Source organism: Pecten maximus, chromosome 8 (assembly GCF_902652985.1).
Source record: "Pecten maximus chromosome 8, xPecMax1.1, whole genome shotgun sequence".
Lineage (NCBI taxonomy): Eukaryota > Metazoa > Mollusca > Bivalvia > Pectinida > Pectinidae > Pecten > Pecten maximus.
Genome location: NC_047022.1, coordinates 37,631,725 through 37,658,688, shown reverse-complemented (window position 1 = coordinate 37,658,688; position 26,964 = coordinate 37,631,725). Strand labels below are relative to the sequence as shown.

The 26,964-nt window shown below is 39.1% G+C and overlaps 1 protein-coding gene across 1 annotated transcript; it reads right to left on the bottom strand.

The window, feature by feature from the left end:
* Positions 1-216: 216 nt before the first annotated feature.
* LOC117333417 (solute carrier family 28 member 3-like) lies at positions 217-21,614 on the bottom strand. The gene is made up of 11 exons (XM_033892704.1): positions 21,473-21,614; positions 13,668-14,616; positions 12,971-13,112; positions 9,853-10,047; positions 7,737-7,898; positions 7,187-7,312; positions 6,870-7,003; positions 6,384-6,552; positions 5,343-5,501; positions 3,295-3,475; positions 217-2,417 (listed from the first exon to the last, which is right to left on the bottom strand). Exons 2-11 carry the CDS (start codon positions 14,102-14,104, stop codon positions 2,272-2,274), a joined length of 1,851 nt encoding a protein of 616 aa, XP_033748595.1. The 5' UTR covers positions 14,105-14,616; positions 21,473-21,614; the 3' UTR covers positions 217-2,271.
* Between the last annotated feature and the right edge of the window lie 5,350 nt (positions 21,615-26,964).

The following is a 26,964-nucleotide window of genomic DNA, read 5'->3' as shown; positions in this document are numbered from 1 at the left end:
TCTCACAGGGGAAGGTCTTAAGCCAAACGTTGAAATTCGCACTGATGAAAGAGAAATGTGGACTTCCAGCTAACTTCCAGATCAAAGGAAATCACCAATGACCTTTTAAGGATATCAAATGTTATCAAAGCAGGAGTCTTACTCTGCGTTTCTCCCCTCTGGATGATGCAGGCTGTAAAGTCTGGACAGGTGGGACAAGAACACAGTTTCTAGAAATTCTTTCTCACATTGTTCGTCCTTTATTGACAGTGATATTTACACTCCAAACCACGAAGACACAATCGTAGGAACAGTGTTCAGCTTTTTTTAACATGTCAGTTTCCAGTAAATCGAAAGCATTCATTCGATAGTAAAAACGTTAGAAATAACAATTGTTTCTTGGACGTGAAAATCATACAAGAGAAAACATTCTGGAGCACAACACAGTGTTCTCCGAATCATTATTTTTGGTAAGCGGGCAACTGTCATACTTGACGGTATATGAGAAACAGTCAGACCTAAAGGGAGACAACTTCTAATTAAGGAACAGATAACAGGTGTGACCCTTTTTCGGGATTTTAATAAATGCAGCTGTATAGTTTAACATAACATTGTATAAGTTTAAAGCTAATCACCCAAGTACATGTACATGATACAACACTTATTCATTAAAGCTGAGTTGAAACCACGTGGTTTGGAGAGCACGGGTCAGGAGTCTTGTAATGGCCCCGTCACACTGTACCGTATGAGAGAAACGTATGAGTTGCGTATGAAAATTCCTAATATAATTTTCATACGCACAAAAAGCCCTTGAAAATACAGAATTGTGCGTATACTTACCGTATTGAACCTATGAGTAGCGTATGAGTGACCAGCGTATGGCCAGCGTATGAACTGCGTAAGCCCAGCGTACCGCCTATCACGTGACAAAGTGCCTATATAAAGGCGGAAACATTGCTAAGGCCGTAATAGCGGACGTAAAACCCATAAATAAAATGCATTATTGCAGTAGACGGCGGACGATCAACATCTATCTCCATCATGCCTCCTAAGAAGCAATCATCGTCTGCCCGGGCTGTACAATACACCTTCCGCCAACGTATGGCAACTTATGTCCAGCGAACTCGACCTATGAGTAACGTACCTATATCGTACCTCTAGCGTATTCAGCGTATGCCTAGCGTATGCTTAGCGTATTAACCATACGTCCGCATACGCACAAAATTTTTGAACATGCTCAAAAAATTATTTCTGCCTCAGCGTATGCCAGCGCATGCCAGCGTATCCCAGCGTATGCCAGCGTGTTTGAAACGTATACAACCTATGTCTAACGTACCCCTAGCGTATGTCAGCGTATACCAGCGTATGAGTGATAATTTTCATACGCTGGCATACGCTAGTACGATACGCAACAGTGTGACAGGGCCATAAAGGGGTAATCGGGAGTTCTCGTGTTTTATCGGCCTTTTAAAAATCTGATATCGGCCGACTAGCATCGGAACTCCTACCATAGTGAAAAGGCGGAGGGGTACTTCAGTGTATGTTTTTAACTATTCAATACCGCCGTGTGGATATAAAACACATATATAGAAACATCCATCCTTTTTCGACATACCTGACCATACGGGTATGCATGTCAACATACATAAACAGGTCAATCCACTCATTTTAAAGTTCAACTCCGAGTTTCCAAACATTTCGCGGCCATATTTGTAATGCGAATCACGTGATCAAAGTCTCACAGGAAACTATTTTCAGCATGAGAAATTGAGCTACAAATAACAATGTTCAATATTTGGCACACATCTGACTTTGAAAAGAAAATATAATAGTTTTATCAATAAAACGTGGACTAGTGCTAACTGTATCACCAACTCACTAAGGGACAAAGCGGACAACTGGTTATGTGCCCATGCTACACAGTTCAAAGCTGTATATGAAGGAGATAATCCCGTGATGTCCCTATAATAGGAGTACTTTGTTGACACCAGTTAGTGGCCAAGATCTATCCGAGATCGACGAACAAAGAGCAAAAATGCGGATTTCATTTTCAAGACATTGTTTTTCTTACATAATCGGTTGACTGAACTGCTATATACATATACGTGTAAAAAAAACGTTTATAAATAACAACCAACGTTCGCAAATAAACCCTATATAACCTTAATAATATATAAGTTACACACAACCTATGTACTTGGCGCTACCGCATCGATAGGTCCTCCAGTTGTGTAATACTCTTAAATCTGGTGGGAACGTCAATACACTGCGTCACAACACACAATGACGTCATCATAAGGTACCATTGATCAAGGACGATTGGTTGAACATGTTACCAACCAGTGACGTACCGTTCACTGAGGTAGAGTTCAACATTGTTGTCATATTTGAATTCATTTCCACCATGTTCTGAAACGGATTTCCCTCATACAAAATGCCTGAAAATACATGAAATAAATAGAACAAATTCTGTTAGTAATTTTACAAATATTATATCGGAGAAGGTTGAAGATTGGTGGAAAAGAGTTTTTTTAACCGGTAAGTCACACTTAAGAGATTCTCATTCTCCAATCTGAAGTTATAGTAATTTGCAGAATGAAGCCTATGAAAACTTATTCTCTAAATGTACCATTATTTCCAGATTATTAAATGCTGTAAAAAAAGAGTGATTGATTCGATAGCTTTAGAAGACCTAATTCTTGAAAATATTTTTTGAAATTCAAAGGGGAATACATCTTCTAAAATTATAATCATTTTTAAAAAGTACATTTATGTTTCAAAATTTGAAAACAGATTCTTAAGTTGTATGAACTCTGAAAAAAATCACTACAATAAGAAGAAAGGGTCTCTGGACAGTTATAAACTAAGGACATATTCCCACTTTGATTATATGAAGTGATTCATTCGACAGTTCATAGTATATCAATTTTTATTGTACTAATGTTAAATCATTCTTCTAACAATAATGCAGAAACAGTTAACTACTAAAAAAGAAAAGGCATTTCCCCATTATATCTATATTTCTACCTGTGGCCATAACACCACACGTTTGGTATTGTCTGCTGTAAATTGTGGTCGTATATGTAATTCACCTTTGGTCACACTGTATAATACTCCATATCGTATTACTTGTTTTGTGATGTCGTTTAATTGTGTTGAAAATCAATAAACATTTAAATGATAAAAAAAAATACAAAAACGTTACACAGTGGTAACGATATAGCAATACTATAACTGACTTGATCGTTTTATTAAAACGGTGAAGTATTAAATCAGCATTAAACAAAATGGTCTGCAATTCTTAAGAAATCTTACCTGCTACGCATGCGGTCATGAAGCAAGCGACGTTCCCACCAATCATGGCCCTGAGCATGCCCTTCGCGTAGTCCTGTCGTCTGCTGGGATCGGCGGCAGTAAATGCACCAAGGTTGATCCCCATGGCAGCAATACTTCCAAACCCGCACAGAATGTAGGTAGCGATCACTATTGAACGTTCCTTTAAGTAAAACAGTATCGAAGATTATGATATACAAGGGTACCCTACGCCGTTACCTGATTCAAATCAGTAGCGTGTGTGCCCACCCCTGGAATCAGTCGCTGCTCTTATTCTCCTTAACATTGACCCCATCAAGGTGTTTATTGCCCTTTGAGGGATATTATTCCACTCCTAAATAAGTGCCTGCGTGAGTTTAGCGACGTTAAATGCGACGTTGACGCGCTTCCTAACCCCCACCCCCTGTCCAGCTCGTCCTATAAATGCTCGATTGGGGACACGGTAAACCCTAGCAACATTTGGCCTCACGTTGTGTTGCTGCAACGTAAGTTTACGTTGATGGATAAGAGGAAGACCCTGTGGCCTCATGCCCAGATCCCGATATCATACTGCTGTAAGATTACCATAGATAACCACGAGAGGTGACGCCTGGAGTTATCCCTACCCATACCATAACAGACCCTCCCCCGAATCTGTCACTTCATACACGTGTCAGAATATCACTCACCACGACGTCGGTCAATAGACACGATGTCGTCCGTCTGACCTGTAAAGCGTATCCGTAGAAAGACATTTGAAAAATAATATGTGAATTTCAAACATTAATTTGTATATATATTGTAAAATTTTGGAATGAGATGTTCTGAAACATCATGCCCTTCCCGTAGTCTTGTTATCATCATCCTGTATTGAACGAACGTTTATGCAGTGTATACTACAAACTTTGTCTAAATGTATGAGAAATATGTGTTTCACTATTCTGCACAAAATTATATATTGTATTATGCTGTTGTAATTTTTGTTGACATATTGTCGCGAATAATAGCGTGCCTGAGTGCTAATAAAACTCTTGGAACTAGTCGGCGAACAACACGTGTCTCCAATGGGCCAAACAAAATAGATTAGGTGCATGTGCAAGTAGCTACTGCATTCGACGTTGGCGTCGACTCTACGTAAGTGGCGGGCCAACATAGGGACGTCGTGGCCTTAAATGAAACTCCAGCAACCGATTCTTAACCGTTCTTCGACACTCTGGCCGACCATGAGTGTCGACAACTTGATGTTCCGTCACCGTCGCCGTCTGAAATCGGTTTTAGAGGTGCAAGAGACGTATGCCTCTATCTTACCGTCGCGACGTAATGCGCGGGCGTCCGTTCGGTACGGTCATCCAGCAAGAGACGTATGCATCTATCTTACCGTCGCGACGTAATGCGCGGGCGTCCGTTCGGTGCGGTCATTCAATCTCCCTGAAGCTCCGAGACGCTAAAAGGTAAACGAGAGACTGTTGTCTCATGTACACAATATTGCTGCCTATATGACGTTGCGAACGCACCTGTCTTATCAGAGCAATGGCCCTACCCCTATCGACTCCACTCAATCGCGGCATTTCGCTGTACAATTGCTTCGAAAAGAAATGTTGTGTTACTGATATGTACTGCTCGATTTGTAATGATTTACCAGCACATATTGTGCAAGAGCACTGTACCCCGGATGTACGCTTTCTTGAAAAATCTTCTGAAAGCATGCAACGTGTCGTGGGGTCACGGTCGACCGAATTCTAACTGAAGAACATTTTCAAAGTGCTTGTATGCAGCACAGTGTGAAATTTAACAGAATTTAGAACGCATGTCTAAAAGTTATAAGAAAACCGAGCTTGCGTTTCGTTTTTCCGCTAGTATAAATTTTCAAATTGTCCATCATACATCAATTCGAAAGGCAAGAGGAAACAATGTACTCTGTTAGAGATTGCTCTCAAAGCCAATCTAGACTGGTACTTCAGTTTCCTTTTCTACGATAAGACAGATGTACAACCGGAAATGGTTCAATGGTTCTATCGGAAATGGCTTAACTGAAGTTTTGTATCACTTACATTTATTTCGTCATTCTTGATCATCGTCCCAAGGTCGGCGAAAGACAGAAACTCGTTGATGAATATTTTCTTGCCGATGAGTTCCGCTACCTTACCACAGTCCTGCCAGCGGACTCCCATCACTAAGGCCAGGGGCATGAAGGTGTATGAGCAAAGGAACTGTAACAAACACCGGCATATGGACAGTAACAAACACCGGCATATGGACAGTAACAAACACCGGCATATGGACACAGCATCTCGCCATCAAATGAATAATGAGGTTATCAAACGGGTTACCAACCCCTCCCCCCTTTTATTTTGCCTAAATATGAAACGAGCTGCTGATGAGAAGTCTTCAATGTTGGAGGTAACAAATGACATTCCGAAGTTCTTTACAATAGCAGAAGAAAACTAAGGCAGATACTTGTTTTGAATTTACGGCATGAAGGAGGGAAAACTGCTATCCTGCCACGTGTTACCTGTGACGATGACACACTGCTAACCCAATTAATTTTGTCTATCGAACATGTATCGCTCCCATGTTTCTTTCCTGATTTATTAACTCTAGACCACCCAGATCAACTCGGATGACGGGTTAGTTTGGTTTATTTTAGGCCATCACAATGAGGTAATTTAAGGATTCCAAAGTTTAAGTGCTTTATGTGGTACTATTTGTTATTTCTTATGCACTAAGACGATAGCAACGAGAAAGACGTTGAAAACAATACATATATTGTAATGTATAAAAAAGCATTACACGTACTTATATATGTCTAGCGTGTATCTACTTCTGCAAATCATTTAGATTAGGTTAGCACGTGGTATTTATTGTACTTAATGTTGTAAATACCTGATCATATCTATACTGTACGTTTGGTATACGGCACTTTGATATATCTAGGCTGGGATTGATCACGTTCATTAAAACGTCTTTGGTTTAGGTGTTTGTACGCTATCTGTTACAAACGCCCAACAGAAGCTGACCAGTAAACAGGTTTATCGTTGAAATTAAAGATAGATATCGCTGGAGTCCCCAGGCTAATGGTTTGTTGCTATTACCTGGAAGGTGACCTCTGGATGGCCGACACGTGATCCCATGGAAGACAGAAAATAGTCCAGGAAGGCGAGGAGTGAGATGAAAGCGATGAGGTTGACGGTGACGTAGGAGATGAGTTTGATAGCCGTCAATGCTCCAGCCGAGGCTGCCTCCATAATGTTATACTCATTCCTATATGTAAAACACCTGGGACGTTACATCTTAACAAATACATTTATCGAGTTTATAAATTTCCCCTTCACACTTGAACAAACAGTTTATATATTTTTCTAATGACACGGTTTCTCAAGGCCAAAATGTTTAACATTTATTTACCGAAATATTTATCAAGGGTCAATGTCCGTCTTCTACGCTATGCGATTTTTCTCCCGTTACGCCGTCGGCACATGACTCTAGGGTATACCTGTTCCCCCCTAGTGTTGGGCATTTTATTTCAATGACGATTTCCCGACCTATCTACAATACACAGGGAATCATATTACTCTCACCCAACATTAAGGTTCATGTAGACATCCTTCTCCTCTCCGCGCGGTACTTCCGTTTCCGGCCAATTGAGTTTACTAACTGCTAATGCAGCCGGGGCAGACATGAATGACGCAGTGATCACGTGCTCAGCTGGAACCTGTGTTGCAGAGAAGCACATAGTGACGAAATGTTGCTTGTATTACTTATGTCAAATATGTTTTTCTTCATTTGAATGGCACGCCACTGCACATAGACAAAGGGTAATGTTTGACAGACAAAGTATGAGTAGACAAAATGTTGGTTCTATAGTCCATCATTATCAAACTGTGATTACACTTACTCCGAATTCGATGTAGGCGGCGATGACTGTTCCAGCCACTGTAGCAAAGCCTGACGTCATCACGGCATTGAGCTCGGATAACGTGATATCGCGAAGGAACGGCTTCAAGGCAACGGTAGACACCACCTGTTAAAACATATGTGTTACAGGTCGTCAAAGACATACGGCTTCCAGGTCACTACAGATGTTACCTATCCTTTCCAGTAAGAGAGTCATGAGAACATAGAAAAGCTGCTTCAAAGACGTGGTAAATGTTATGTTTTAACTTTGTCTAAGGAATATGGCTCTAAAGCATCGCTGGAGGCCAACGAGAAACGTCTACTCTTGTCCTTTGCATCTGGTGGATTTCAAACAATGAAGAAAGTCAACACCATTGCAGAACGGACTGAGGGATGACGTGAAGGTTATCTTTTATTATAGTATGAGAAAGTCGAGACCATTGCAGAATGGTTTTAAGGCATTAGTAGATGGTTTTAAGGCATTAGTAAATGCTGCCTACGTTTTCCCGCTCATTTTACGTTGTCTGTGTCTCTTCCTACAGAGTACTTACCTGTCCAATGAAGATATGAGCTGCAGTGGCGAACGACTCTACAGCTGTGGTGTTCATTGTGTACTGGAATAACTTGGCAAGACCCTTAATGATGACCTGCATCACCCCAAGGTAGTACAGTATAGATACAACGGCACTGAAGTACACCACCACCGGCAGGATCTGGGGACAGACAAAGTTATATCACTGTAGTACACCACTACCGGCAGGATCTGGGGACAGACAAAGTTATATCACTGACGTACACCACCACCGACAGGATCTGGGGACAGACAAAGTTATATCACTGAAGTACACCACCACCGACAGGATCTGGGGACAAAGTTATATCACTGTAGTACACCACCACCGACAGGATCTGGGGACAGACAAAGTTATATCACTGACGCACACCACCACCGACAGGATCTGGGGACAGACAAAGTTATATCACTGACGTACACCACCACCGGCAGGATCTGGGGACAGACAAAGTTATATCACTGAAGTACACCACCATCGACAGGATCTGGGGACAGACAAAGTTATATCACTGTAGTACACCACCACCGACAGGATCTGGGGACAGACAAAGTTATATCACTGACGTACACCACCACCGACAGGATATGGGGACAGACAAAGTTATATCACTGACGTACACCACCACCGACAGGATCTGGGGACAGACAAAGTTATATCATTGTAGTACACCACCACCAACAGGATCTGGGGACAGACAAAGTTATATCACTGAAGTACACCACCACCGGCAGGATCTGGGGACAGACAAAGTTATATCACTGAAGTACACCACCACCGACAGGATCTGGGGACAGACAAAGTTATATCACTGTAGTACACCACCACCGACAGGATCTGGGGACAGACAAAGTTATATCACTGACGTACACCACCACCGACAGGATCTGGGGACAGACAAAGTTATATCACTGACGTACACCACCACCGACAGGATCTGGGGACAGACAAAGTTATATCATTGTAGTACACCACCACCAACAGGATCTGGGGACAGACAAAGTTATATCACTGAAGTACACCACCACCGGCAGGATCTGGGGACAGACAAAGTTATATCACTGAAGTACACCACCACCGACAGGATCTGGGGACAGACACAGTTATATCACTGTAGTACACCACCACCGACAGGATCTGGGGACAGACAAAGTTATATCACTGACGTACACCACCACCAACAGGATCTGGGGACAGACAAAGTTATATCACTGAAGTACACCACCACCGACAGGATCTGGGGACAGACAAAGTTATATCACTGACGTACACCACCACCGGCAGGATCTGGGGACAGACAAAGTTATATCACTGTAGTACACCACCACCAACAGGATCTGGGGACAAAGTTATATCACTGTAGTACACAAACAAGTTGCACTATGTCATAGCTATTAGGCGGGATTGTTCAATTCACAGGGACAAATTCCCATCCATATCCGGTATATACTATAACACGTATATCGGTATATACTATAACACGTATATCGGTATAAACTATAACACGTATATATAGACACATAAAAATCGTACATTAGGAATCGTGCCAAGACCCTGTGGTCTAATTTATTATTTCTTCTTTCTGGTAGGGTTCGTTTTGAAAAAAATATATATATATATATCAACGAGTGCCCTCTAGCGGCAATAAGTCCATTCCGATAGCACGTAGCCGTAGAGAACGTAAGACGTGTTGGCGAAGGTATAAAGATAAGGTAAATATAAGGCTTACAGATATCAAGGTCTTAAAACGTTGCCGATATTCGCTCATACAATACTGAAAAGTATTAATAAAACATGTAAAGCATACAAATATCTACAATGTTTCTGGCTCTAAAACCTTTATGAAAGTCGGAATGTTCCGGATACACGCATTTTGCAACTCGCAACTCACATTTTGCAACTCGCAATTCGCATTTTGCAACTCGCAACTCGCATTTTGCAACTCGCATTTTGTAACTCGCAACTCGCAAGAAAAGAAACCCTCCGTGAACATTCGTGCTAATATTGAGATGGGATTTCCTTGAAGTAGCGCCAGCGGCTACCTCTACGGACAACATGGCCTAATTAATTTGAATAAAGACAAACACTTTCATACCTTGAAGACAACAACGTGCATGGTATAGGTTTTCTCGCCGAACACAAACTTGGACCCGTAGTCAGTGAAGGACAGGAACTTGGCCACGGCGTCTCCCATCAGTTTACAAACCTTGTAACCAGGCGGCCACCTTAGGATGATTATACCCATGATGAACTGGAGGAGCAGGCCCCACAATACCGCTCTCCACTGTACCTGTAGTTCAGGGTGAAAACCAACAAATCAAGGAAAAATATTGTAGTTTTGGACAAAACTATGGTGACTTGCAATTAGTGAAATTTACAATTTTCTTGTTTACAGAGCTTTCTGGACCTTAGATCGAAACCGTGCTAATGCAAAACAACTTGAATGTGTGTCGCGCGCGTCCACTTAATTGAAAGGGTGTCATGAACAGCATCATGCTTTTTGTTGCCGGTTGGCTGGTGGAGTTTAACGCCCACACATCTGATGTCATATGTGGATATATCATTATTGTATGACACTATCATTGGTAGCTTAACTCCAGCAATAGATGGAGTTTGTCACAAGGACTGAACCTGAACTCTAATCATTGATTCATGAAAAAGACCTGCATCAAGTCGAAAACAAATATTGTTTTATAATAAGAATTTCCTATGTGGAAAGGGTACAAGAGACCAAGAGGGCTTGCATCGTTCACCAGGATATTTCTGTAATCATGGCAAACTACTCTCATATCAGTTACATTACAAATGATATCCTACTTTTTGAGCTGTTTTTCCCAACAATAATTCAGGGCAAATGTGGACCAAATTCTGTCATTCTTTAAGAAGAAGGATGTTCATTTTTTGCTTTTTCCTTCATTGGGCCCTTCACTCTGGCCTAAGGGGAGCCACACTCCTCATTTAGACAACATTGAATCTCGTTTCCCCAATAATGATCCAGATCAATTTTCACCAAAATCCTTTGTCATTCAGAACAAATAGCGACTTAAAGGTTATATCTCAATTCCCCCTTTATTGGACCCCGCCCCCTCCGGCCCTAAGGGAGCAACACCCTCCATTTACACAACATCAGATCCCCTTTGGCAAATAATGGTCAAGGCTGAATTTCATCAAAATCCATTCAGTAGTTCAGGACTAGTAGCGATTTAAAGGAAATGTTAACGGACGACGGGCGCTGCGTCATGGTCATTTGGGTCAGGTGAGCTAATTACTCCAGAATAAAAGAATATTGAAACAGGACGTCAACTCAAACTGTTGATCTATTATGATTAAGTCACATAAAAAGTTAGAAAATGATATGGCAAGCAGTTCATTAAAAAATAAGGAAAACAATAATGAGAATTCCCTACATGCAAAGAGTCATAACTCCAGCATAAAATGGTCTATAGACACTGGGTTCGAACTCAAACTGTATGGAAAAGCCACATACGTAGTTACAAATTGATGTAGCAATTGGTAAGGAAACGTTCGGAAAACTTAGTGTGGCTGACCAAACCGATGCTTGACGACGGACTAATAGACTCTATCATGGGTCTGTTCTGTGAACAGGTATATCTCAACCCGAGTGTAAGAGTTTGGCCAGTCAGCACGAGGCTTGCCGAGTGCTGGCCAGTCGAACTCTTACACGAGGGTTGTGATATCCTTGTTCGCGAAACAGACCCATGTTTGATTATTTTTCTCACACACCTGCAACCAAATGTAAGTTTTTATGAGTTTTTCGTCACCAATCTCCAATGCTCCTTGGAATGTGCATCAAAATTTATGACGTCATCATTTACGACTTTGTTACTCAACGTAAAATGATAGCGCGTGCCTGCTGTCTTTACGCCCTCTGTGTAAGATAGATTTTTCTCCCATACTTCACAGGGTTATCCGGCGGTTGCTAGGGAAAAGATAAATCGATCTTACACAGGGTGGGTCATACATTTTGATGCACATTCCAAGGAGCATTGAAGATGGCGCGATGAAAAACTTTCATAAAAACTTACGTTTGGTTGCAAGTATGTGAGAAAAATAATCAATCATGGGTTTGTTCCGTGAACAAGGATATCTCAATCCACGTGTAAGAGTTTGGCTGGCCAGCACTCGGCAAGCCTCGTGCTGACTGGCCAATCTCTTACACTCGGGTTGAGATATTCCTGTCCACGGAACAGACCGTGATATATTCTATTAATCTTTTCCCTAGCAACCGCTGGATAATCCTGTGAAGTATGTGAAAAAAAGTGGTCCCTAAGTGTCCAACGTGCTTCACAAAAATGGCGAGGGGCGCTGGACCACAACGACAAAGAGACAATACTATTCTCGTTCTTTTGTCGTCCTATTGCTGATATCTGGTATATCGCGCTGTCGATCTGATATATCGCGCTGTCGATCTGATATATCGCGCTGTCGATCTGATATATCGCGCTGTCGATCTGAGATATCGCGCTGTCGATCGAGATATCGCGCTGTCGATCTGATATATCGCGTTGCTGATCTAAAATATCGCGCTGTCGATCTGAGATATCGCGTTGCTGATCTAAAATATCGCGCTGTCGATCTGATATATGGCGTTGCTGATCTAAAATATCGCGCTGTCGATCTGACATATCGCGCTGTCGATCTGAGATATCGCGCTGTCGATCTGATATATCGCGCTGTCGATCTGATATATCGCGCTGTCGATCTGAGATATCGCGTTGCCCAACTGATATATCGCGTTGTCGATCTGATATATCGCGTTGTCGATCTTAGATATCGCGTTGTCGATCTTAGATATCGCGTTGCCGATTCGAGAGATCGCGCTGTCGATCTGATATATCGCGTTGTCGATCTGAGATATCGCGCTGTCGATCTGATATATCGCGCTGTCGATCTGAGATATCGCGTTGCCGATCTGATATATCGCGCTGTCGATCTGATATATCGCGTTGTCACTCTGAGATATCGCGTTGTCGATCTTAGATATCGCGTTGCCGATTCGAGATATCGCGGTGTCGATCTAAGGTCCAGAGAATGAGAACAAGAATCTATGCGAAGCTAAAATGATCCTAACCGGTGTAATTAAGAAGATATTGAACCGAACAACCTCTTATCAATTAAAGGTTTGTCAATTGAATCTATTGATTTGAATACAATTTTCGTCATGAACCAAACTCTGGCGGATGTGACGTTACCTTTGACGGGGCCGTAGATGTAACAAACATGAGGACCAAGAACAGGATGAGGCCCCCAAGGGGGATCAGTCTCTCCGGCTCGTCATACAGATCCACGATAAGGTACACTCCCAAGGCGAGGAACAGGGACGCTGTGAAGACCCTTGGAAACAAAACAATTCGTGACCACGTGTCTTACGTCTACTTACATATTGTCCACCGGTTAATATTTCTTGCTACATTTCTGTCAGTGAAGTGAACTGACCAAGGTCGGTGGACATTTTCGTGAAACAATTTATGTAGGCATCATTAGATATAATTAGCAAACGTTGTTTGTTAGATACTCTGCATAGCAGATTTTAGAGTATGTTTCACGAGGGGCCAGCTTCATCAGCATTCCTTAACTTAAGGACAATTATCTAATTCAAAAAAATATCACAGGTAAGTACACTTATTACAGAATTTAAGGACGGTTTCTTAACTAAGATTTTCCACTTAAATTCTGTAACACTTTCTTATGGAAACAATAAAGTTAAGGAACGTTGATGAAACCTGGGCCACACAAGGCTGAACTTAAGATTCTTCCCAAATCATTATAATTCGCTGCCAACTTACATGGACTCGTGCTGCTGGGGAATATTTGAAGATAAATCTAGAAAAATAGATACATACCACAAAGGGTACCACCTGTGAATTCAGAAATATATGCTATACTTACCTTCCCGCCAAAATCTGTCGCTTCGGACTGACGACACAATGTCGACGACGGATCTTAAGGAGCGGCGTTGTGATGTGAGCAAGTACAGTTGGTATCCCCCAGAACCTGTGTATAACGACCAGACAGATGATAATCAGGTCAACGACTGTCCAGAAGGCTGTCGAGGTGTCAAATATGATGACGAAGACTATGTAGATGATATACGCGATAACAAGAGCAAGGAAGATTGCGTCGTTGAACCAGTGGTTTATTGCTGATCTGCACGTGCTCACAGCCTCAGAACAGTAGTTTAAAAGTTGTCCGAAAGTGTCCGTTATTTCCGCGGGGTCAGCACTATGTTCATAATTTCCTTTACGGGGTAAAACATCCATGTCTACCACGACGCTGGCGTTTCCATTGGTCTGAAGTTTGGACACCAAGGGGTTCGTCTGATCCATCACTCGTATCTCTGAACGCGGTATGTGACAAGGACCTTTTGTTGTTCTCCATTCTAACGTATTAATTAAACAAACACACGGAGCGGGTCCGTTCGACCGTGTAATAAATGGACCACGGACGTGTCAACCATTGGGTCAACCGTAAACACCTCGGGCTTAACGAATTAAGATTTTCTCTTTAGACGTCCATAACTATGTGTGGAAATTTTCGTGATTAGATTGAACACGTGTAGATATCTTAACATAAAGCCTTCATACTGGTCCTTGATAATGATAACAGTAATGTTTGAATACCTATTCACTAGGCAGTTGACCCTACGCTCTTGTGTAGGCCTACATGTTTCTGGCCTCTGATGGTAGCTGGCCGTAGTGACATCACGGGGTAAGGTGAAAGGTCAGACATTTCACGGTGAATAACTAAGAGTATCACCATATCTAGCCGTTTAGCACGTGGTTCGGATTGTCGTATCGATCCGTGTATTTTTATCTAAACACATGTGACGTTGTAATACCTGTAACAGCGAAAGTATAAAACAAGAATTACACGTAATTATAATGTCTCGTGTGTCCATACTTCCACTAATGATAATTATATAATAAGTAATTATTATAAAGCTATAATTCTCTTATCTTAGAAATATACGTGTCTTGTCTAAAAATAAATCACATCCAGATGTTAGAGGATAAATGTCAAAAACAAAAACAAAAACAAAAAACAAAACAAACAAAAGCACTTTTTTGTCGTCGTAATGACGTCACGTCATGGAACGGATGTGCATAAGGGAGCTCTGTAACCACCGCGGGCAACTTCTAAATGTATCTATCGATTTTGACGATAATGTCATCGAAGATAAACGAATATGAAGTTGACTTGGAAACTATATGGTATCAATTATGCATAATTGAAAGAATAAACAGGCCAAAATTTATCTAATCGAGGAAAGATGTGAAGAAACGAGCATGCTTGGTATTGTTAAAGCAATACATGTCTTCTATTGGTCCCGGCTAAAAATAGTAACAGTAACCTTGATCCAAAAGCCCTGAAAGTCGAAACTGACTCATACTGAAGTTGTATACAAACTTTCACCGACATACCATAAAGTATGGCTGAGAAAAGTGCGGAAAACTGAGTGGACGAATGACGGACAGATAGATAGAAGACAGTCAGACGGGATAGGAAACCTACATGTATAGCCTCGGTGTAACCGGTAGGGGACTTATAATGGCCGCCTACAAAAAAATATATCGCTTAACTTGAGCGACAGATCAAAAATTTAAAATGCGAAATGTCGGAAGTCAGCGATACTATAAAGAAGGAGGTCGGGACACATATACACACAAACAAAACGACAAATAATGAAGTGATCATCTCTGAAATCAGGGAAAGGAAACACAGACCAAACAATTTATACTAGTATAACACACAAACAAAACAACGACAATCAACGAAAGGAAACACAGACAAAACAATTTATACTAGTATAAACACAAACAAAACAACGACAATCAACGAAAGGAAACACAGACAAAACAATTTATACTAGTATAACACAAACAAAACAACGACAATCAATGAAAGGAAACACAGACAAAACAACATATACTAGTATAACACACAAACAAAACAACGACAATCAACGAAAGGAAACACAGACAAAACAATTTATACTAATATAACACAAACAAAACAACGACAATCAATGAAAGGAAACACAGACAAAACAACATATACTAGTATAACACACAAACAAAACAACGACAATCAACGAAAGGAAACACAGACAAAACAACTTATACTAGTTTAACACACAAACAAAACAACGACAATCAACGACAACTTAATACTAGTATAAACACAAACAAACAACGACAATCAACAACAAGAAGCACAGACAAAACAACTTATACTAGTATAACACACAAACAAAACAACGACAATCAACGAAAGGAAACACAAACAAATCAACGACAATCAATGGGGAAAAAAACACAGAGAAAACAATTTATACTAGTATAACACACAAACAAAACAACGACAATTAACGAAAGGAAACACAGACAAAACAATTTATACTAGTATAAACACACAAACAAAACAACGACAATCAACGAAAGGAAACGCAGACAAAACAACGTATACCAGTATAAACACCAACAAAACAACGACAATCAACGAAAGGAAACGCAGACAAAAAAACGTATACCAGTATAAACACCAACAAAACAACGACAATCAACGAAAGGAAACACAGACAAAACAACGTATACCAGTATAAACACCAACAAAACAACGACAATCAATGAAAGGAAACACAGACAAAACAATTTATACTAGTATAAACACCAACAAAACAACGACAATCAACGAAAGGAAACACAGACAAAACAACGTATACCAGTATAAACACACAAACAAAACAACGACAATCAATGAAAGGAAACACAGACAAAACAACATATACTAGTATAACACACAAACAAAACAACGACAATCAACGAAAGGCACCACAGACAAAACTACTTAATACTAGTATAAACACCAACAAAACAACGACAATCAACGAAAGGAAGCACAGACAAAACAACTTAATACTAGTATAAACACCAACAAAACAACGACAATCAACGAAAGGAAACACAGACAAAACAACTTAATACTAGTATAAACACCAACAAAACAACGACAATCAACGAAAGGAAGCACAGACAAAACAACTTAATACTAGTATAAACACCAACAAAACAACGACAATCAACGAAAGACACCACAGACAAAACTACTTAATACTAGTATAAACACCAACAAAACAACGACAATCAACGAAAGGAAACACAGACAAAACAACATATACTAGTATAACACACCAACAAAACAACGACAATCAACGAAAGGAAGCACAGACAAAACAACTTAATACTAGTATAAACACCAACAAAACAACGACAATCAACGAAAGGAAACACAGACAAAACAACTTAATACTAGTATAAACACCAACAAAACAACGACAATCAACGAAAGGAAGCACAGACAAAACAACTTAATACTAGTATAAACACCAACAAAACAACGACAATCAACGAAAGACACCACAGACAAAACTACTTAATACTAGTATAAACACCAACAAAACAACGACAATCAACGAAAGGAAACACAGACAAAACAACATATACTAGTATAACACACAAACAAAACAACGACTTTAATTGCAGACTTTAAAAATCTTGATTCTGGTACAAAGTCGAAAAATGGTTTTGGACAATTTCAAACAAAGGGATTATTACAACTCTATTCCTTCAATTTAAAAATGAATATAAAGACATATGTTTATGTCCATCAGTCCTATATCATATGAAAATTAAAAAAAAAAAATACCGAGTTCATCAACTCTAATTCAATGATAAGTGTAGATACTACAACAAGGCACACGCGAATGTAATTAGTGTTACAGGTGGTGTTTCTTCTGCTGATGACGTCACACCTGTGGTTTAATTAAAATTGGTACATCCATGTTTACACAACTCTGCTGTGTATCAACTACGAACACTAACTTAATTGTTAATATTATACTGTAAATATGTTTTTCTCTATACATAATGTCAGTATGTGAAAAAGAGATTAAATGAATTTGACTGAAATATAAAATACTGTTTATGTACCGTGATGACTGTCTATACAATTCAATTCAATTTCTTTATTAACTGTGGTCCATATTGCCCATTAGTACATATTATAATATACAATACTGTATATGTACCGGGGTGACTGTCTATACAATACTGTATATGTACCGTGGGTGACTGTCTGTACAATACTGTATATGTACCGGGGTGACTGTCTGTACAATACTGTATATGTACCGTGGTGACTGTCTATACAATACTGTATATGTACCGTGGTGACTGTCTGTACAATACTGTATATGTACCGTGGTGACTGTCTATACAATACTGTATATGTACCGTGGTGACTGTCTGTACAATACTGTATATGTACCGGGGTGACTGTCTGTACAATACTGTATTTGTACCGTGGTGACTGTCTGTACAATACTGTATATGTACCGGGGTGACTGTCTATACAATACTATATATGTACCGTGGTGACTGTCTATACAGTACTGTATATGTACCGTAGTGACAGTCTTGTTACCCTGTATCTCCCAGTCCTGTGGTACCCAGATCATTGGTACTTGTTACCCTGTATCTCCCTGTCCTGTAGTACCCAGATCATTGGTACTTGTTACCCTGTATGTCCGTCCTGTGGTACCCAGATCATTGGTACTTGTTACCCTGTATATTCCTGTCCTGTAGTACCCAGATCATTGGTACTTGTTACACTGTATCTCCCTGTCCTGTGGTACCCAGATCATTGGTACTTGTTGCCCTGTATCTCCCTGTCCTGTGGTACCCAGATCATTGGTACGGTACTTGTTATCCTGTATCTCCCTGTCCTGTGGTACCAAGATCATTAGTACTTGTTACCCTGTATCTCCCTGTCCTGTGGTACCCAGATCATTGGTACTTGTTACCCTGTATCTCCCTGTCCTGTGGTACCAAGATCATTAGTACTTGTTACCCTGTATCTCCCTGTCCTGTGGTACCCAGATCATTGGTACTTGTTACCCTGTATCTCCCTGTCCTGTAGTACCCAGATCATTGGTACTTGTTACCCTGTATCTCCCTGTCCTGTGGTACCCAGATCATTAGTACTTGTTACCCTGTATGTCCGTCCTGTGGTACCCAGATCATTAGTACTTGTTACCCTGTCTATCTCCCTGTCCTGTGGTACCCAGATCATTGGTACTTCTTACCCTGTATCTGCCTGTCCCGTGGTACCCAGATCATTGGTACTTGTTACCCTGTATCTGCCTGTCCTGTGGTAACCAGATCATAAGTACTTGTTACCCTGTATCTCCCCTGTCCTGTGGTACCCAGATCATTGGTACTTGTTACACTGTATCTCCCAGTCCTGTGGTACCCAGATCATTGGTACTTGTTACCCTGTATCCCCCTGTCCTGTGGTACCCAGATCATTAGTACTTGTTACCTTGTATCCCCCTGTCCTGTGGTACCAAGATCATTGGTACATGTTACCCTGTATCTCCCTGTCCTGTGGTACCCAGATCATTGGTACTTGTTACCCTGTATCGCCCTGTCCTGTGGTACCCAGATCATTGGTACTTGTTACCCTGTATGTCCGTCCTGTGGTACCCAGATCATTGGTACTTGTTACCCTGTATCTCCCTGTCCTGTGGTATCCAAATCATTGGTACTTGTTACCCTGTATCTCCCAGTCCTGTGGTACCCAGATCATTGGTACTTGTTACCCTGTATCTCCCTGTCCTGTGGTACCCAAATCATTGGTACTTGTTACCCTGTATCTCCCAGTCCTGTGGTACCCAGATCATTGGTACTTGTTACCCTGTGTCTCCCTGTCCTGTGGTACCATGATCATGGGTACTTGTTACCCTGTATCTCCCTGTCCGGTGGTACCCAGATCATTAGTACTTGTTACCCTGTATCTCCCTGTCTTGTGGTAACCAGATCATTGGTACTTGTTACCCTGTATCTCCCTGTCCTGTGGTACCCAGATCATTGGTACTTGTTACCCTGTATCTCCCTGTCCTGTGGTACCCAGATCATTGGTACTTGTTACCCTGTATCTCCCTGTCCTGTGGTACCCAGATCATTGGTACTTGTTACCCTGTGTCTCCCTGTCCTGTGGTACCCAGATCATTGGTACTTGTTACCCTGTATGTCCGTCCTGTAGTACCCAGATCATTTGTACTTGTTACCCTGTATCTCCCTGTCCTGTGGTACCCAGATCATTGGTACTTGTTACCCTGTATCTCCCTGTCCTGTGGTACCCAGATCATTGGTACTTGTTAACCTGTATCTCCCTGTCCTGTGGTACCCAGATCATTGGTACTTGTTACCCTGTATCTCCCTGTCCTGTGGTACCCAGATCATTGGTACTTGTTACCCTGTATCTCCCTGTCATGTGGTACCCAGGTCATTAGTACTTGTTACCCTGTGTCTCCCTGTCCTGTGGTACCCAGATCATTGGTACTTGTTACCCTGTATCTCCCAGTCCTGTGGTACCCAGATCATTGGTACTTGTTACCCTGTATCTCCCTTTCCTGTGGTACCCAGATCATTGGTACTTGTTACCCTGTATGTCCGTCCTGTGGTACCCAGATCATTGGTACTTGTTACCCTGTATCTCCCTGTCCTGTAGTACCCAGATCATTGGTACCTGTTACCCTGTATCTCCCTGTCCGGTGGTACCCAGATCATTGGTACTTGTTACCCTGTATCTCCCTGTCCTGTGGTACCCAGATCATTGGTACTTGTTACCCTGTATCTCCCTGTCCTGTGGTACCCAGATCATTGGTACTTGTTACCCTGTATCTCCCTGTCCTGTGGTAACCAGATCATTGGTACTTGTTATCCTGTATATCCCTGTCCTGTGGTACCCAGATCATTGGTACTTGTTACCTTGTATCTCCTGTCCGGTGGTTCCCAGGTCATTGGTACTTGTTACCCTGTATGTCCGTCCTGTGGTACCCAGATCATTGGTACTTGTTACCCTGTATCTCCCAGTCCTGTGGTAACCAGGTCATTGGTACTTGTTACCCTGTATCTCCATGTCCTGTGGTACCCATATCATTGGTACTTGTTACCCTGTATTATTGGTACTTGTTACCATGTATCGCCCTGCCCCATGTTACCCAGATTATTTGTACTTGTTACCCGATTGAAAATCGCCCGGTAGTGTATTTGCATACATGTATTTTAAATGGCCGAGGTTGTCCTGAACTCAGGTGCCCCGTATTGATTTGGTTGGGTATAGACACGCGCTCGTGATAATGTCTCATTCGCTTCCCTGTCAAATAGATTTGAGACTCCTCAAAACAATCTATGTACATGAGCACTAACAGGTTGCATACAGCTGGCCTCTCACAGCTTTAAAAAGCCTCGTATGTGCATGACACCTTTAAATATGAAGTCAGTCTTATAATTATCTACGTAATCGGAGCAACCTAACCAGTCACTACACAGTACACACATCACCGGTACGTGTGTAGTGTTTGTCTCTAGCTAGATAAACCCTATACACGGTTACTTGAAAACTCGCTGTTTATTAAGTAGTGCTTTTGTCACACATACTATATCCAAAAGGAATTTTGCGCAAAAGGACTCTGTATTGCAATGACCTGATCACTCCGCCGTTTAGTACACATGTACTTACCATTTTGTGTCATTACATGCTTGTGTGTACCAGTCGGTCAGGAAGGAAACTTGTCCCTTCTATCGATTAATATATATGAAATGTGAGAATATTTAGAGTATTATACATACGTCCCTGCCTTGTAGCTGCTGATATCTTCGGTTGTATAACAGTGACGTCACACATAAGAAACTGATCCAAGTAAAGAAGTCCCAATAACTGACATGATTGAGTAAACCATGTGATTGTGACCATTTACACAGCATACACGTGACAGTTGCTTCCGGTAGCTCGTGTTGTTTACGTTAACAGTGACAAAGATGCGCGTGACTAGCAAACACATGAAGGATTCAGATCATAACACTGTACTGGTTTATATATAGTAACAGGATTCCACGAATATGCTGTCTGGTATGCTGCATGCAATGAAATAATATTTTATAATTAAAAACAAAAACAAAACAGTCTTTTGTTCAAACAATTTTTACTCTGATTTCTAGTTGCTTCGACTTATAGTTAGTAACGTTACAAAAATTGCACTCGACTGCAGCTGAACTATAAGGTAATTATATATAAGTACGCCAGCATACACTTTGCTACTGCTGTATCACAAAAATATTCAATATCATAATCATTATATTCATGCCAATTAGTTGATATCAATAAATTACTGGTGTTGACTAGCCGACAATGTTTGGTCTGAATGGCAAAGCTCGAGTACAGGTAACCGGATCGTGTGCGTTAAGACACACCTGGAATAAATCTACACGGGTTAGTCACACACGTACCCATGTATGGTTAACTTTCACGCCTTCTTGGTGTGTAATGGAAAACTAGAGAATTCAGAGAGTTTATCTAAAACGTTTTTTTTTTTTTTTTCATTTTTAAACAGCAACAATAACATAATTGTATTAGTATTATTAGTTTACTATTAGTACTTATGTAAGTCGTGCCAGTTTTTTTTCCTTCTTCTTCTTTTCTGTAAAAATAAACAACAACATAAAAACGTAAAAAAAAAAGGCTCAATTAGACAGTTTATATGGTTTAACATAGCCGTTTTTAATCATGAAAATTATCACTACAACACTATTCTTATCATTTGAACAAAAAAAACAATCCTTGTATATTGTAAGTGTTTCACAAAAATAGTTTAGGTAAGCTCTCCGAATTCAGTAGATTTTGATTATATACCCAAAATGAACTAGGTAATTTCATCTAAATCAAATAATGTTATATTGAAATATCTGTTTTTAATGTTTCTGTAATATTTGTGGATTGGTTCATTATTGATAACATTCACAAATCTTACTCGGCACAAGTGTACATATAGCCTTAAAACAAAGCCTTGATCTACAGCTTAATTGTTTTTGTTTTCTATCAGAACATCAGACATGTATTTGTTGAATGGCAATTTTAGGAAACACTATCAATGCTACAATGTCACCATGTTCTCGCCACATAAAATTATTTATTGATCGATTTCTACAAAATATTTGTACAGCCCTGGAGAAGTTACAATGCAGTCGATGGTTTATCGCCTACATTTCACCTATCTACTTGTATAACCTGCTTTTACCCTGTAGATAATCCCATTGCTGCTATAGTTTTAATGCATTTTCTCTCCCATATACTACACCATCTACCATCATACCACATCATATAATACCATACCACATCATATAATATCATACCACATAATCCACCATCATACCACATCAGATAATATCATACCACATATATAATACCATACCACATCATATACTACCATACCACATCATATAATATCATACCACATCATATAATATCATACAACATTATATAATATCATACCACATCATATAATACCATACCACATCATATAATACCATACCACATCATATAATATCATACCACATCATATAATATCATACCACATAATCCACCATCATACCACATCAGATAATATCATACCACATATATAATACCATACCACATCATATACTACCATACCAAATCATATAATATCATACCACATCATATAATATCATACCACATTATATAATATCATACCACATCATATAATACCATACCACATCATATAATACCATACCACATCATATAATATCATACCACATTATATAATATCATACCACATAATCTACCATCATAGACACATACAAATCCACAACCACATCATATATATCAACCACCATCGTATAATATCATACCACATCCTATATACATACCACAAGATAAACCATAAACCACTCTATAAAAGCAACCACAGCATATAATATAATACCACATCGTAAATACAACCACAGCATAGAAATCATACCACACATAAAGACCATACCACATCGATAATACATACCACACAATAAATCATACCACATAATCACCATCAACCACAGCAAGAAACATACCACACATATAAGACAACCACACATATGAAACCATACCACACAATAAGACCAACCACACATATAAGAGCATACCACATAATAAACATACCACATAACACCATCAACCACAGCAGAAATAAACACACATATAATATCATACCACATCATATAATATCATACCACATAATCCACCATCATACCACATCATATAATATCATACCACATCATATAATACATACCACATCATATAATACCATACCACATCATATAATATCATACCACATCATATAATATCATACCACATTATATAATATCATACCACATCATATAATACCATACCACATCATATAATACCATACCACATCATATAATATCATACCACATTATATAATATCATACCACATAATCTACCATCATACCACATCATATAATATCATACCACATCATATAATATCATACCACATCGTATAATATCATACCACATCCTATACTATCATACCACATTATATAATACCATACCACTTTATATAATATCATACCACATCATATAATATAATACCACATCGTATATAGAGGATCTGTCATGAGTTTCCCTTCATATTAGATTTATGATACGAGTTTTGAATTTTTTATTTTTGCGAGCCTCTGGCGAGCAAAAATAAAAAATTCTAAACGAGTATCATAAATCTAATATGAAGGGAAACGAATGACAGATTCTTTTTATCATATGACGTTTTCTTTCATCGTTCCCCATCAAAAACTGATTTTCTCTTTTGCCTTGAATCGTCACATCTCAACCAAATCACCCGAACCTTCGAAGTAGGTCAATTATACCGACGAGAGAAGAAATAGTTCCAACACAACTGACTCTTGAAAAGGATTCATTTTATTAAATACACGTCTCAAAACAAAATTTCAGCATTTTTTCATTTAATCTATAATAGATAAATTGTCATTGGTGTTTGAAACAATGAGGAAAATATTTTAGTTTGAAAGTTCATGAGCGACTGTTTTTGATGTGACGAAGCCGTGACGTCACTTGGCGCGATAATGGAGGCTTCGTTGTACAAATGTCTATTCGCTGTCGCTGTCGTACAGAACCATTGTACGGCGCCTTTTCACTGCTTTGTGTTTATCCTCGTCCTCGCGGGAGTTTATGGAGATGTGAAATGTTCCACCGTGAATATTCCCACTGAACATTGTGTTCAGACTGCCGTGAAAAGCGACTTTGGATGCCGATTTGTTGGCAGTGTTGTTTGTTTTGACATTACACGTGTTTGTCGACGACAGTGTCAGCATGTTATTCTGAGTAACCGTTGAAGGCAAGTTGTAACAAACTACATTGCCGTTTTTCATGAGGATTTTATTAAATAATGTTATTATTTGTTTATTTGAAAAGAATCTAGACTAGATATGTCTTATCGGACAACGCAACCGCAATTTTCTTTCGGAGTTGAAATATGTTACTAGGGGTCATAAAATAGATGTTTGCCAGGCCTAATTTAACATCTTATAGTATAAATATAATTAAAAAACTTAGGATGTTTACATATTGGATTTTATCTTTGATTGTACAATATGTTATGTTAATAGACCAATTTGTCGTTCAGTTGATTTTTTTTCAAAGTTTACAAGCACTAGTCGCCATTTTTACGAGTCGTAGTAAAAAGAAGTAGGTCGTTCCCACGCGTATGAATACAGTTCTCACGGAACCAGCCAATCAGCGTAGCGAAAGGTGTTATTACACTAGTGTCATAAAGAAAATTTATGTGATGGGTTTATGACACCGTATATAACGGTAGTCATATGATAAAATATCATACCACATCATATAATATCATACCACATCATATAATACCATACCACATCGTATAATATCATACCACATCATATAATATCATACCACATAATCTACCATCATACCACATCATATAATATCATACCACATCATATAATATCATACCACATCAGATAATATCATACCACATATATAATACCATACCACATCAGATAATATCATACCACATTATATAATATAATACCACATCATATAATACCATACCACATCAGATAATATCATACCACATTATATAATATCATAACACATTATATAATATCATACCACATCATATAATACCATACCACATCATATAATATCATACTTCATAATATAATATAATACCACATCATATAATATCATAATACATCATATAATACCATACAACATCATATAATATCATACCACATCATATAATATCATACCACATCATATAATATAATACCACATCATATAATATCATAATACATCATATAATACCATACCACATCATATAATATCATACCACATCATATAATACCATACCACATCATATATTACCATACCATATCATATAATACCATACCACATCGTATAATACCATACCACATCATATAATACCATACCACATCATATAATATCATACCACATCAGATAATATCATACCACATTATATAATATAATACCACACCATATAATATAATACCACATCACATAATATCATACCACATCATATAATACCATACCACATTATGTGATATCATACCACATTATATAATACCATACCACATTATATAATATCATACGACATGATATAATACCATACCACATCAGATAATATCATACCACATCATATAATATCATACTACATTATGTGATATCATACCACATTATATAATAGCATACCACATTATGTAATATCATACGACATTATATAATACCCTACCACATCAGATAATATCATACCACATCATATAATATCATACTACATTATATAATATCATACCACATTAGATAATATCATACAACATCATATAATATCATACCACATCATATAATATCATACCACATCATATAATACCATACCACATCATATATCATACCACATCATATAATATCATACCACATAATCTACCATCATACCACATCATATAATACCATACCACATAATATAATATCATACCACATTATCTAATATAATACCATATCACATAATATCATACCACATCATATAATACCATACCACATTATGTGATATCATACCACATTATATAATACCATACCACATTATATAATATCATACGACATGATATAATACCATACCACATCATATAATATCATACTACATTATGTGATATCATACCACATTATATAATAGCATACCACATTATATAATATCATACCACATTATATAATACCCTAC